General features: G+C 42.0%; 2 protein-coding genes and 1 long non-coding RNA gene across 12 annotated transcripts in view; 2 read left to right on the top strand and 1 right to left on the bottom strand.

Moving 5' to 3' along the window:
• The window catches only part of HACD3 (3-hydroxyacyl-CoA dehydratase 3), a 40,664-nt gene extending 34,147 nt beyond the window's left edge, over positions 1-6,517 (top strand). For both annotated transcript variants that reach the window (XM_036087198.2, XM_078079196.1), the window contains 3 exons: positions 918-1,024; positions 1,616-1,747; positions 4,873-6,517. In XM_036087198.2, the coding sequence (XP_035943091.1) occupies positions 918-1,024; positions 1,616-1,747; positions 4,873-4,949 (316 nt within the window). In that variant the 3' untranslated portion in view covers positions 4,950-6,517. The remainder of the gene's footprint in view (positions 1-917; positions 1,025-1,615; positions 1,748-4,872) is intronic.
• On the top strand, positions 1,762-4,402 carry LOC118532535 (uncharacterized). Its single transcript, XR_004915765.2, has 2 exons — positions 1,762-2,609; positions 2,643-4,402. It is a non-coding gene; the product is annotated as an uncharacterized LOC118532535 (long non-coding RNA).
• Positions 6,518-6,962: 445 nt separating the features above from the next.
• INTS14 (integrator complex subunit 14) overlaps positions 6,963-14,371 on the bottom strand; it is a 28,325-nt gene continuing 20,916 nt past the window's right edge. For 7 of the 9 annotated variants that reach the window (XM_078079189.1, XM_036087171.2, XM_078079192.1 and 4 more), the window contains 3 exons: positions 11,646-11,764; positions 9,559-9,624; positions 6,963-7,853 (listed from right to left, as the gene is read on the bottom strand). In XM_078079189.1, coding sequence (XP_077935315.1) covers positions 7,602-7,853; positions 9,559-9,624; positions 11,646-11,764 — 437 coding nt within the window. In that variant the 3' untranslated portion in view covers positions 6,963-7,601. Of the gene's footprint in view, positions 7,854-9,558; positions 9,659-11,033; positions 11,133-11,645; positions 11,765-14,371 lie in introns of those variants that run through there. The other 2 variants (XM_078079194.1, XM_078079195.1) reach the window with 2 other exon arrangements.

Below are 14,371 nucleotides of genomic sequence, written 5' to 3'. Positions count from 1 at the left end.
CTCAGTTGTCAGTAGAAGAAATATCTTAAAAAAAAAAGATCCAATTAAAGTAGAGGTACTCTTCTCTACCAGACCTAACATATTCCATTTCTTTTTTGGTCAGGTGGAGCAGGGGTTTTGCAGATTAACTCCTCAGCTCTAGGTCTGGGGATATTTTGGCAAAGTTAATAGCTGAAAGGGAGAAGAGACAGTAGCAGCCCTAGGTTGTGTCTGAACTGTGGTCTGAATCCCATAGTATACTAATACAAAGGTGAAAGAGATTATAAGTACTTAATGTTAACTCTGGGAAGAAAAAATTCTTTTTTGTGTTACCTCTTTATTTAAATAGAGTATATGAGTCTAGATTAGGGGTCTTTTGTATACTTTAATTTTGGAATTTGTTTTTGAGAGAGAGGGAGAGAGAGCAGGGGAAGTGCACAGAGAGAGAATCTTAAGCAGGCTCCACGCCCAGCATGGAGCCCAACGCAGGGCTTGATCTCATGACCCTGAGATCATGACCTGAGCTGAAATCAAGAGTCAGACACTTAACTGAGCCACCCAGGCGCCCTGTTTACTTTGATAACATTCACTTATCTGGAGATAAATTGTCAAGGTGTCTGTCATCCTTACCTACTTAGAACATAGATCAGAACTAGTAATAAAGGCAAAAAGCTTTTGAGCATTCATTCCATAAACTGAACTATTCCAAAGAGGGTTCCTATAGGACCTAAACTTAGTCTACCATCAAAGAGAGTTCACATCCATTGAAAATTGGGGGAAGAATGTGATGGGAGTTTGTGGGTAGATAGCCCAGGATTATCATTCTGTTCTGAAGCCATGTGTGGCCAATTGTGAAATTCTATTTCTTGAATGATGTTCTAGGGCTGCATTCAGGACCTGAAGTGGCTTTTCACATCCGAATTCCTTATTTCCAATAGGTACCCCTTCTACATGCTTTCCTGCATTGACATGGATTGGAAGGTGCTCACATGGCTTCGTTACACTGTGTGGATTCCCTTGTATCCTCTGGGATGTTTGGCAGAAGGTACTTTCAAGAACACTAGGTTTTATAAGCTTAGTTCCAAAGGATAGCTAAGCTGATAGGCCAAAGCTTTCTTCCTTCCTCTGCCAGCCTTAGTCTGATACACAGGTGTTAGACTTAAGACTTTCTTTCTAGTGGCTTCCTTCCATAATACTCCTGGTACCCAGACTATTCCAGGGAAGTAGCTCGTTTTTGTGAGGTTTGGAAGCTGTGCGTTCATGTATTGCATGCTTCCTATTTATATGGTATTTAGAATTTTTCCAAAGCAGGTTCATATTAATGACTTCATTTAATTTTGACAGACACCTAGTGAGTGGGTCAGGTAGGGAGTTTTCTCTCCATTTTATAGAATAGAGAACTAAAGCTCAGTGCTGTCAAGATGAATGTTCCTCATTCATCTTGTTGTTGTCAGCTTGGAGGCTCATCGCTTATGAAAACTAGGGGGAGAACTAGAATAGGCATGAGCCCTCTGTACTAAGGGGAAGGAACCATTTTCTGCACACCCAGAACTGACACTGTGGCGGGTAGAAGCTTCTCTCACTGGTTGGCACTGTATTTCATATGCTTCTGACAGGTTCTTGTTTCTGCTTTTAGCTGTCTCAGTGATCCAGTCCATTCCAGTATTCAACGAAACAGGAAGATTCAGTTTCACGTTGCCATATCCAGTGAAAATCAAAGTTAGATTTTCCTTTTTTCTTCAGATTTATCTTATAATATTATTTTTAGGTAAGTATTGGCTCTGTAATAGACTTTTTCCTGTCACTTCTTAGAGGGTAGAGTTAAATGATTCAAAGCTTTCAAAGCCTTTATTAGGATTTTTATTTCCAGAAGAGTAGTATAGAGTTAGAGAAACATTATTTTATACAACAGGCCCATGAGGAGAAAATGCTATGTATTTCTTCCAAATCACCAGTGGTTGAGTTGTCTTCTTGGTATGCTCTTGGGTCAGTTGGAATTCACCATATTTCATGTTTAAAACAATATAGAAGAAGCTCTTTTAAAGTAGAATAAGAAGCACATTTTAATTTCACTAATTTCATTGATACATTCCTTATCCAAAGTTTACAGAGGTGGTAATACCACTGGCAGCAAGGAAGGAAGAAGGCAGTGAAGGCCTCTGAGCAGCCAAGAGATGTCATAAAGCTTCTACCTAATAACAGGAAAGCCCCCCCTGCCCCACTACTGTAAAACCAGCTTATATATTAGTTTATATAAAAATCACAAATCTTTGCCTTAATTCATAAAAACTAAGAACTAGAAGAAGTAAACCTAATTATTGCAAATAAAGCCTCCCTAATCATAAGGACTGTTTAGATAAAGTTCTAATGCATTTTTTAAAAAAGATTTTATTTATTTGGCAGAGAGAGAGAGAGTGAGCAAGCACAAGCGGGGGAGCAGCAGAGAGAGAGGGAGAAGCAGGCTTGCCCACTGAGCAGAGTCCGACGTGGGGCTCGGTCCCAGGCCCCTGGGATCATGACCTGAGCTGAAGGCAGATGCTTCACCAACTGAGCCATGCAGGCGTCCTTAGTTCTAATGCATTTTAATATAATTTATATATTTCTCTGTTTTAGTTCACAATGTTACTCAGGTAGCCCTAAGTAAGTATGGCTTAGTTACTCAGGTAGCCCTAAGTAAGTATGGCTGTCTGGTCTTCTAGCAACAGGATATGACAGCAGATAGTGTATTAGTAGCTTAAGACAACAAATGTTTATTACCTCACATGGCTTCTGAGGGTCAGAAAGCAGCCTAGCTGGGGGGCTCAGAGTGCCTCCTGAGGTTTCAGTCAGGCTGTCAGCCCGGTGGGGGCTGCAGTTTCTGCAGTCTTGACTGAGGCTGGAGGATCTGCTCCAAGCTCACGTAACTGTGAACAGGAGGCTTCAGTTTCTTGCCACAGTACTTTTCCATGTGGCTGCTCAGGATACGGCTTCCCCCAGAGCAAGTGGTGTGAGAGCCAGAAGCCACACTGTTTTTTTGCCTTTAAAAAAATGTATCTACAGGGACGCCTGGGTGGCTCCGTCGGTTAAGCGTCTGCCTTTGGCTCAGGTCATGATCCTGGGGTCCTGCGATCGAGCCCCAGGTTGGGCTCCTTGCTCAGCGGGGAGCCTGCTTCTCCCTCTGCCTGGAGCGCCCCCCTGCATATGCTCTTCCTCTCTCTGACAAATAAATAACATCTTTTAAAAAAGTATCTATTTTTTATAGAAATATATTTGACATATAACATTGTGTACATTTAACGTATACACCATGTTGATTTGACTCATTTATATATTGTAATATGAGTACCATTGTAGATACGACTCACACCTTTATCATGTCCCCACTGCCTTTTATCACCTAATCTCAGAAGTGACATACAATCACTTTTGCTGTATTGTTGGTTACACAGACCAACCTGATACAGTATGGGAGGGGATACACAAGGGTATGAGATACCAGGAGGTAGGATCATTGGGGGCCATCAGGGAGGCTAGCTACCCCAGTGAGAGGAAGACCACAAAAAGTAAGTGCAAGAAGCCAGAAAGCTCAGTTCATGTAGCACTGGGGGACAAGAGCCCTGCACCCTTAGGAGCCACTCGGGGTAGCAGTGCATGGCAGAAGCACAGTTAAATATTACACATCATGGGCATAGATCATTTGCCAAAGGTTTTTTTTTTTTTTTGGTCAAAGGTTTTATCCAGTTTCTCCTTCTTTCCTATTTCAGAAAGGCTATAATTTCTTTCAGATAGCTTTCTAACCAAAATATGTTAAAATGTTTGGCCCTTGAAGGGAATATGCTTCAATTTGGAAAATGCACTCATTAAGAACTCAGTACGAGTTCTTTACCTCTGTTACTGGATAAACCTAGTGTTACTGCAACCAGGCTCCATGAGGTGTGCATACTGAATGTGTTAAAGAGGAATAAGTATTGGAAAGACCCTTACTAGAAAAGTTAGAAGGGTAGAAGTATTTTAATGTGCATTAACCCTACTGGCTTTTCCTTGTGTTATGTTGTTGTACACTCTAATTTACGAAGTTTTATACTCATATTTAGTTTGCCTATAATGTAGTTGTTCTAATTCTTTAGAATGAAATCTTAAATTTGTGTAATTTAGAAGCAGTACTACACCCAGTTACGTTTGCATATAGATCAAAGTGCTTTTGTAAACATACATTCTCTCAATGAAAATAGGTGTTTTTAACCTTGTACAATGAGGAAACTGAGGTGAGGCTAAGCCATAGAACTAGTTAGTGGTCAAGTAGGATTGAACGTTTTTTCTGACGCTGAAAATCCTGCATTTTCTAATTTACTTCCTAGAAAAGTGTTTCATACCTTTTAGACTATTGCTTAATACATGTTACTGTGTAGCCTTGAATTAAAAATTGGGTTGTTTTTATACTTCAGATTTATAGATTTCATTTTATGTAAATCTTCCCTTGAAAGAACAAAGGAAAACTGAACTCTAATTAATGAAATGTTTAGGGGTGAAGTATACTGATGTCTGCAACTTACAGTGAAATGCATCAAAAATGAGATGGGAATGAGCAGGTGACAAAGTGAATATAATAAAAAGTTAAAGTTTAGATCTTAAGTGTTGGTTCACTGTACAGTATTTTACTCTTTTTGTATGTTTGAAAATTTTCACATTAGAATATGGGAGAAAATCAAACAGTAAACCCACTGGGAAAAAAGCAAGTGGTGTCTCGTGCATCGATGAGAACTTGGTCAGAGTTGTGATTCCCCAGCGCCCTGCAGGAAGCAGAGTGCCGTGGGCGAGGATAAGCAGCCAGCTAGAGACTGTCCCTGCCCCAAGAGCTTCTGGTTAGGAACAAAGACAAAGATTGCCTTTTCTCATTGCCTTTTTCTTTTTCAGGGTTGTACGTAAATTTCCGTCACCTTTATAAACAGCGCAGGCGGCGCTATGGACAAAAAAAGAAAAAGGTCCACTAAAAAGATTTAGATGACATCTTGCCAGTTTGAGCCTAATCTATAATTCTTACAGTTTTACCTTCTTGTACTGATGTAAAAGTTTTTTTAAAGTTAAATGATTAAATTCTCAGGCTATATTCCCTTTCCCCCCAGTAACATTCCTGAATTTACAGAATTATCTTAGCGTAGTACTTGCATGACATGGATTCCTGATATCTGATGACAGGTTTGTTCTCGTTTGTTCCATTAACAACAGCAAGAGACTCAGCCCTACCCCCATGCACTCCTTGTCCAGTTGCTCTCACACGGGCCAGAGGTCCTGCTTCAGTGCCCTAACCCTACCAGGTACCGGCCATTCTTACAGTTGGCACTGTTTATTTCAGCTGTTGCTCGGGGAAAAAAAAGCACTGTTGCCTCTGCAGGAGGCTGTGAAAGTGATTTAGGCAGGACCTTATACCTTCTGTACCCAAGGGGTTGTCTGTTAAGTGGGGTGGCATTGATAAAACACTTCTGAGTCTGAGTGGGGCTAGAGAACACCTAGTACCTCTGAGCGTCTTTTGGCTTCTACCACCACCTGTCACGACAGTGCTTACCTGTGTGCACACTGAGGAGGCACAGAATGACCTGGGAGAAACCAGTCAGAATCTTGGAACACCATGGTCACTTACTTCATTTCTAGCTAAATCAGAACGACCTTCAACACTAACGAAAGATGAAACATTAGTTTAGAAAACCGTGAGATTGTAAGAGTTCCAACCCCAGATGGCTACAGGTGCCAGAAGGGTCAAACCGGCAGTAAGACAGCTGCTGGAGTGTGGCCTGCGGCAACCACAAGCGGATGGAACACGCCTGCAGACCAGGCCTGGGCTGTGCACATACATCAAACGGCTCTCTTCCTCTGCACTGGCCGAGTCCATTTCCTTGTAAACCTGTCAGTGACTGGCGGAACTGACCTCAGAAACGCCTGCCTTTGTTCTCCTGTTGTTTCACTGGTCTGCTCTCGGAGAGGGAAAACAGTGAGAACTTTGGCGGGAGAAGCTTAATAAAAGCTTCCTGGCGGGAAACCCACCCACAGAGGAACTGAGAAAAATGTAGACATTGTAAAGTTTGGCTATTGTCAAAAATATTGTTTCCTCTAAAACATTCCAAGTTAAGACAGTAAAATATGTGTTAGAAGTAATGCTTGTATAAAAGAATTTAAGAGCATGGTAGTTCTGTTCTGCCATTCCTATTGTTCTTGGGGGAGAGGAGACACCATGAGCTACGCTGTTTCTCTGAGCCCGACACGGAAACTTGGTTTGACCTAAAAACATCGGATTAGCATAGGCTGGCTGATTTTTTTTTTTTTTTTTACAAGTTCATTGCACTGAAGGGTATCTTGCATGTCTGTAACTTCTGTCAACACTTGTTTGTGTTAACTTCTGATGTTCTTTCACCTGACTTTCTGTTTATTTGGACAGATCAGCTTTGCAGTATATGCTGCATCTTTGTGGCAGAATCCTGTATTCTTAGTAATTGTTATCAACTATTGCTGAGAAAGCAAAACATTGTGTATTTCTATTAAACATTTACAATCAAAATCCTAACAACTTGTGTTCAAAGATCATTTAGTCTGATAGGTTTTCAAGTTGTTAATGATAAAGTCCTTTGTTCAGAAAAAATATATAGCATGGTAAAATGTTAAATTCCGCATGTGAAAATGGTTGCTTGGGGGTGAAGCCTGCGGGAGGGATAACCCCAGGAAGTCCACAGAGCAATCTGAAAAGCATTGATGACAGAAAGCTCGGAGAAGTTACCTGACTGGCCTAATGTCATGATGAACTGGTACCGTAACTGACTACAGTGATCAGTCAGAAACCACTTGGGTGGAACCTGGCTTAGGCAGAGACTTAACCAGTGTCAGAAACAAGGAAGTTCACATGGAACCCAAGGACCTCTCAGGATTTATGAATCTGTGTCACTTAGGAAGTTGATTACATTCAGGTGATAGGACAGACTGAAAGGCAAAGACCCATTACTTTCCCAGTGAATCTATTTTATAGAAAACCAAGTATTTTATTTTCATTAAAAAAAACAAAACTTGAAGAAGTGGGAATCATTTTATACATTTATGGTTGCTGTTTAAAAGTCTGTATCTCAAGACATACTAAAAGCACCAAAGGGTTACCATCAAGTTTTTGCCCAAGTTCTAAGGACAGTTCTGAAACTTAATGGTATTGAGCTTGTATTTAGCAAATCCCAGACAGTTTGGGCTGCTCATTCCAAGGACGGAAGCTGGAAAATGTCCTTACAGTTGGGAGAGGAGAGGAGAGAAGGTGCCTTTCAGGAAGCCAGAGAACCCTTGCTGATTGGGTTTCCTGAGGAAGTGGGGAGAGCTCTGTGCTCATCAGTCCTTTAAGATTCTCAGAAGATGTGCCCACCGTGGGAGGAACAGTGGTTTTTTGGGCTTAAAGACTCAGCCCCAGAAAGCTAAGGTCAAAGCCGAAGCAGCCGACCAGCCTTCAGAACCCTCCTCAGATTCTAGCAGAGTACTGAAACCAGCAAGTGGTGCTTCTGAGGCAGCCTCAGGGAGGTTTTCGGGGGGCTCTTGCAGAGGTGAATAAATTGGAAAGTTTTTACCCTAAATCATTTTCACCTGAAATGAAAAAAGCAGGAAGGCTCCCAAAGTCCGCTTCACATTCTTTCAGTGCTGCTGCCGGAGAAGTCTGTGTGCAAAGGCGTGATGTTGTGCTCGTAGCCGGCGTACTCGGAGCCGCCGGTGCCGGCCAGCTTGAGCTGCTGCGCGGCGTGCGTCAGCTGGAAGGCGGCGTCCGGGTGCGCTGTGTCGGGCAGCAGCGTGCACTCCCTTTCCAGCATGTCGGCCACCCCTTTGAGCAGGTCCAGGAAACCAAATGCCAGGGCAGCCTTTCGTAAACGGTTTAGCTCCTGAAACAAGATTAAAAAAAAACAAAAAACCCACCAATGTTCCTGAAATGTATTTTCCTTGTCACATACTTTCTAAGTCCTCAACTTAAACTACGTTTTTCTTGATCCCCAAACTTAAGTGAGCATTTTCACAGGAGAACAAGTGCTTGTACAGAGACACCAGTAACAAGAGGGTGTGATGACATGAGAGTTCCTCTACAGGTGATCAGAAAGCTGGCTGACCGAAACACAGGTGGTCACCACCACAGCCGATGAGCGCTTACACCAAACACGGTGAGACGCTTCGCACACATTTCATTCACTCCCAACTCTCGGGAGGATGACTTTTCCCAATACTCAGGCATGGAAAAGGCTAGTCCCAAACCTCAGAGGGCTCTGAACCCTCTGGGGCCTTCTCTCTGGCTGGGCCTCAGACCGAACAACAGTGAACATGCTTGGAGGCTCTGGGGGATTCAAGCAGTCTGACCTGAAAGACGGCCATGAAAAGGAGGATCGGGCCGTGGATGGAAGCGGAGAAATACAAAGAGCCCCATCAACCACTTAGCAGTGCAATCTAGGCCAGTTGTGTAGCCTCTCTGGGTCTCAGTGGTCTCATTTATAAAGCAAGGATGACCTCTTGTTTGCCCACTGCAGGGGCTGACGCAGGTGCCTGGCAGAGGCCCTTCCACAGCTGATATGTGGGATTCTATAAAGCCAGAAAAGAGAAGTGGGTTTTCTGACCACCTCTCTACTATCATCTGTTAACAAGTGAAAAGTTCAGAGGAAGGCCAAAGTACAAGTGTGCCTTCTTGAATAGACAGGTGACGACTGTAGGGGAGAAAGGGATTACAGCCGGGAGTGGTCATCAAGGGCCTGTGTGAGCTATGGGCTTCATGGGGAGGGAGGGCATGGCTGGCTGAGCAGCTCTCTGAACTCTGATTAAGATTGCTCTTGCTTGATTTCGCCAGCTTGCCACATAATTAGGTTTGAAGACAACAGTGACATAAAGGTAATGAGATAACACCCAGACAAAGTGGCACGTATGTTCTCCAGAAGAGATGCTAGCCTGGGGTAGGCTGTGTGCACCACAAAATATTAGTAGCTGGGCTACAACGGACAACACGGCACGCCTCACACTGCTGCTTCATTTCAGCCAAACACCAGATGGAAAGGGAAGAAACAAGGTGTTTACTTAAAGGCACCCCCAACTCCATCCACTAGTTATAACTTTATTCCCTCCACCAATAGTTCTGGATTAGCTAGAGAGGATTCCGGAGGGCCATCCTTTTGCAATTCATAAAAGTACAATTTTAGTAGTCATTCCTGGAAGCAGCTTCTCTGGTAGAGTAAGAATGTTTTGGGAAATCATCCCAGGAAGTCCCCCTGGTTGTCTGGGGTTAGACTGGATATGCCTACGAGAGTGGTGAGGAGAGTTCAGGGCTTTGACCCATAGGTTCTTTTGACTCCTTCCCTCAGCCATTCACAGCAGCACCAAGACAGAGGAGCCTTGTGCACAGAACCAGGCCACTTAAGCACTTCTGATTCTTGGATTTTAGGGCAGCAGTGGACCTATCATTGCTATTGACTTTAACAATGAAAACACTGAGGCACAAGCCAAACATTTCTAATTCCTGTCCATGTTCATACTCTTCACTGTTGTGAATGATTTACTTTTGGCACACGTCCCAGGGCCCACTCTCTTCCACTATAATTCTGATAGTCTCACCTTATAGAATGTCTGTGTTTTTTCAGGTAATTTCCTTGCATTTCTTAAAATCTTCTGTACATCTGTCTATCAAGGGTAAAAAGATTTCAGCATTAGGATTCTGTGGTAAAAGGGGAAAGAATACAAAAGGATGGCTCTAAATGTTTAGAGAAATGAAAATGGGAACAGAGGTGCAGTGTCAAGATGAGCTTCCCTTCTGAGTTAATGTCACTGTTCTGTTCAACATTAGTAAAGCACCTCCCTCCTTTAAAATGTTTGATGATAATAAATCCCTTAGTGACAGAAGTGAACTCGTCTCACAAAAATACACCCAATAAACCCATACATCTATAGCCAGCTGCTTTCTGGCCAGGGAGCCAAGACCATTCAATGGGGGAAGGAATAGTCTCTTGAACAAATGGTGCCAGGACAACTGGATATCCTCATGCAAAGGAATGAAGCTGGACTCTTACTTCACACCATATACAAAAAAAACCCCAAAAAACAAAAAACAAAAAAACTTAAAATGGTTCAGAGACCTAAATGCAAGAGCTAAAACTACAAAACTCTTAGAAGAAAACACAGGCATAAATCTTCATGACCTTGGATTGGTAATGATTTCTTAGTTATGACAACAGCATAGCAACAAAAGAAAAAAAATTTTGACAATTGTTCTTAGCAGCATTATTCACAATAGCCAAAAGGTGGAAACAATCCAAATGTTCATCAACTGAATGAATGGGTAAACAGAGGTGGCCATCAAAAGAAATAAAGTACTGATCTTTGTTACAAAATGGCCGAACACTGAAAACATTATGCTAAGTGAAGGAAGCCAAACAAAAAAAGTCATACATTGTATGATGCTATTTATATGAAATATCTAGAATAGGGCAAATCCACAGAGTCAAAAAGCAGATTAGTGGTTGCCAAGGACTAGGGGAAGTCAGGAATGTAGAGTGACTTGCTTAATGGGTACAGGGTTTCCTCTTGGGGTGATGAAAATGTTCTAGAACTACACAGTGATGATGGTTGTATAACATTATGATCATACTAAATGCCACTGAATTTTCAGTATACTTTAAAGTGGATGAAATGGTAAGTTTTATGTTACGTTTTTCACAATAAAAAAAATACACCCAGACCAAAACAAAATTTAAAAAATAATTTAAGAAAAATTCAGCTTTCCTTCTGACAGGAAAGTACTGGGGTCAGGGATGGCAGGAGAGAACCTTATTTTCCAACAAAGCCCCTACCCCCCTTAGCCATGGCAGGATGTGTCCAGTCTCTGTGGAAAGAAGAAACTGTGCCATCAACAGAAGCTATTTCCCTTGTCAGCTGGCCTAACCCCCCCTTCTCATCTGGCTTAGGTTGGACTCATTAGAGGAACAAAGAAAAAAAGATGGTGCTCAAATGAGAAAAAAGGCTAAAAAAGTGATTTTAAAAAATAGGCAGAAATGACCATACGTCAGTAGAAGGAGAAATATCACTGAGTACCTTGCCTGAAAACAGCATACCTTGAGAATAGTGTAATCTTAGCTTCCCATAAAAGTAGTGTTTTGGTGGAATTAAGGTGTAATGCCATTGCTTGGGTTCTACTGTGGGGACAGAAGAAATAACCCCATGAAGATTTTCACATCCTTCTCAAAAAACTGCTGTCAAAGATAAAACCCATTACGTCAATGCCTCACCATGTCAAAAATTTTACACTGAAATTCAATGCCAGGAGAATATGTCTCTCTAGAACTGACATGCTTCCTTCTGTCAGACAAGAAAAACCATATAACCCTACATGTTGCTTTTCTGACCTTGGTAGCAGGAAGCTCGGAGCCAAATTGCTCATAAAATTATCATTTCGCCTTGGGTCCCTGGCGCAACGGTCTCCCCTCTTCCTCTAGGTTTTGTACTGCTCTAAATTTTGTAAGAAGTGATTTTGCTGCAGATGTGTTTTACTGTAGGCCACCTCAAATGCTTTTTGGAAATAATGACAAACATTAGAGGTAAATGAATTACTAAGTATCAAAGGAAAGGAAAATCAAATCAGATGTCCGCCTGCCTGCCAGAATCCCTCCCCTGTCCCCAGCGGAAAGCAACTTGAATGGTAATGTTACCTGCAGGCCACTGGGTTTGATCCAGACAGTCACATTCTGGGCATAACTGCGTTTGTTTCTGGGCTGCAGGGGGAATGGGCTCTTATTGTCATCTTCTCCATAAGGGTTTTCTTTAGCATCTTAAAAGAAAAACACATTCTTGAAATGACATCTGGCAAAACATAATCAATTACATTTCCAATTAGGCTAGAAGCTCTCTGAATCATTCAATCTTCTACATCCTGTTACTTCCCTAATTAAGAAAATCCATTCACTTCCTTCAGGTTAGGGAACCTGTTCTCCAAAGAAAGCCACTGATGTAGGAGACTAAACCATTAACTGAGGCCCATGTAGGTAAAAAAAAAAAAAAGAACAGCTTCATGTTTTTAAAGAGACAAGCCTCACTTATTTGCTTTATCAATTGAGGTCAGAGAGAATAAAATTAATACATGCAACAATTCTAAAGTACATATTTAAAGAAATATATAAACACACATATGCAATTCTATATAGTCTGGCCCAATGATCGGATGGTAGCCACTGGCCCTTGCGGCTACTGAACACTGACTGGTGGCTAGAGTGACTGAGGAACTGAATTTTAAATTTTACTTATTTTAATTTAAATAGCCTCAGGTATCTAGTGGCTACTGGACTGGACAGCATAGGTCTAAGCACTGAGAAAATTCCAGAGGAAAATTGTATGTAACCACAATAAGGAAAAGGGCAAGAGAAGAAATACTTTTTTTGGTGAAATATACCCCATGTCGTCACGGCTTATTAATTATTGCTTTCAAAGATTTAAAGTCAGGTTGGTTTTTTAGCCATGTGAATAAATAAAGGTTTCTGTTTTTCTACCTGCTTCCTGAGCCAATGAAACTTTGCCACAAACTCATAAAGCCTACTTATATCTACTGGCTCATTTTATCCTGATTACTATCACCTTCTGGGGTCAAGAGAGCTGGGATCATTTCCCCACCAAGTTCAGGGAGCTTACATCCCTTGCCCAAATGTTCATATTGGCAACTGGAATGAACCCAGTTTCTCTGAGCCAGAAGCTCTCTAACACCAATTTGGTCATTAATTTAAGTATTTTATACTGGCCCCACAATACATGTCAGTGCCCCCGCCTCCCAGCACCTCCAAAAATTATCGGTCCAGCTTTCCTGACATATTTCCGCAAATACTTGCACATATATAAACCCTTTTAGCCAGGCCAAGATCCCAGGAGTCTTTTTCCATGTAGCACGTTTACTTCTCACTTCCCTGCCACTATTTCTGTCACTTCCCTTGACTGGAGTGCTCCCCTTCGCTCATCCATTTACTCCCTTACTCACTTGCTCACTCATCAGCTATACTAAGCCCCCCCTACGTAGCAAGCACTCCGCTAGGAAGTGTGGCTGGAGAAGATTTTTTTCTGGACTCAAGGAACTTACAGAATAAAGAATATTTATTAAGTTTCAAACACTTTACACATACACTTCTTTCCTTACAGCAACCCTAGGGGTGTATATATTATTGGTCACATGGAAGATGAGGGAACTGAGGCTCAGAGAGGTTGGGCCCTCACAGGCTTCACAGTCACTCAGCTGGGCCTGCCTGCAAAAGCAACACTTTTTCTACCACTCAACCTTGCCGTTCCTCACATACCCAAACTCACTTATATGCCAGGTCCAGATCTTATCCCACCTTCTCCACAAAGTTGTCCCAAGTGTTCCTGGCACACAGTACTTTCTCTAGACCCTTTTCTACTACAGCACTCAGTATCAGTACCAAACATTGCAACATCTAACCACAGTCTATCTTGTACTGTCTCTAATTGTTTGAAGCCTCTATGTGGTAACTGGTTTGACAGACAAAAAAAACTGCATCTATGAAAAAATAACAGGAGACAGACATAAGAAATATGGTAGCAGAAATAAAAAAAGCAGTTGCAAGATAAAGCCAAAGATGAGAAATCAGAAAAGAAAAAAATAGAAAAATGGGTGGAAGATAAGAAAATTATATAAAAATCATAAACCAATGTTCTAGAAAGGGAGAACAGAGAATACAGAGAGAGGGAAATCAAACACATGATTCATGTTCCCAGGACTGAAGAACATGAATTGCCAGATGGAAGGGCCCACTGAATGCCCAGCACAATGAATGAAGAGACCAACAACTAAGTACATCATTCTGAAAATCCAGAACACGAGGGACACAAAGAAGCGCTTCCGGGAGTGCAGAGGAAATAGATATGGGTCAAAGCCCTGACAGCATGCACTAGACTCTCAGTAGCAACACATGAGGCCAGAAAAGAAAAACAGCTATGCATCAAAACTCTAAGGTAAAGTGATCCCCAACCAGCACTCAATATCCAACGGAACCATCAACTGAGTGTAAGGGATGAAACACAGACATTTCTGAATACGCCAAGATTTCAAACATCTACTTCCCATGTACTCCTTTCTCAGGAGGAGTCAGAAAAATACGGGAGCCACAGGAGAGATGGGAAGGGAAGGCTGACAGCTACGCAGCAGGCACAGAGAACGAACCGTTCATTTATGAAGTAAGAGGAAGGGAAAGGACTCTAAGGGGAAAAAAAGAACACTGACAAAAATACCTGAACAATGTATTTTACTTAGGAATTGGCAGTAAGTACACAGAAAAGAGCAAAGAAAAGTGAAGTAAGTAAAGCAGTAGAGGGAAAGGCCATGAGAGAGCCCAGAGGGAGGGCTGCGCTGCCCTCATCTGTGCTGGCCGCCCCCACA

This window comes from Halichoerus grypus, chromosome 8, assembly GCF_964656455.1.
Source record: "Halichoerus grypus chromosome 8, mHalGry1.hap1.1, whole genome shotgun sequence".
Classification (NCBI taxonomy): domain Eukaryota; kingdom Metazoa; phylum Chordata; class Mammalia; order Carnivora; family Phocidae; genus Halichoerus; species Halichoerus grypus.
Note: the sequence above shows the minus strand (reverse complement) of the source record. Positions and strands in the feature narration are given on the sequence as shown.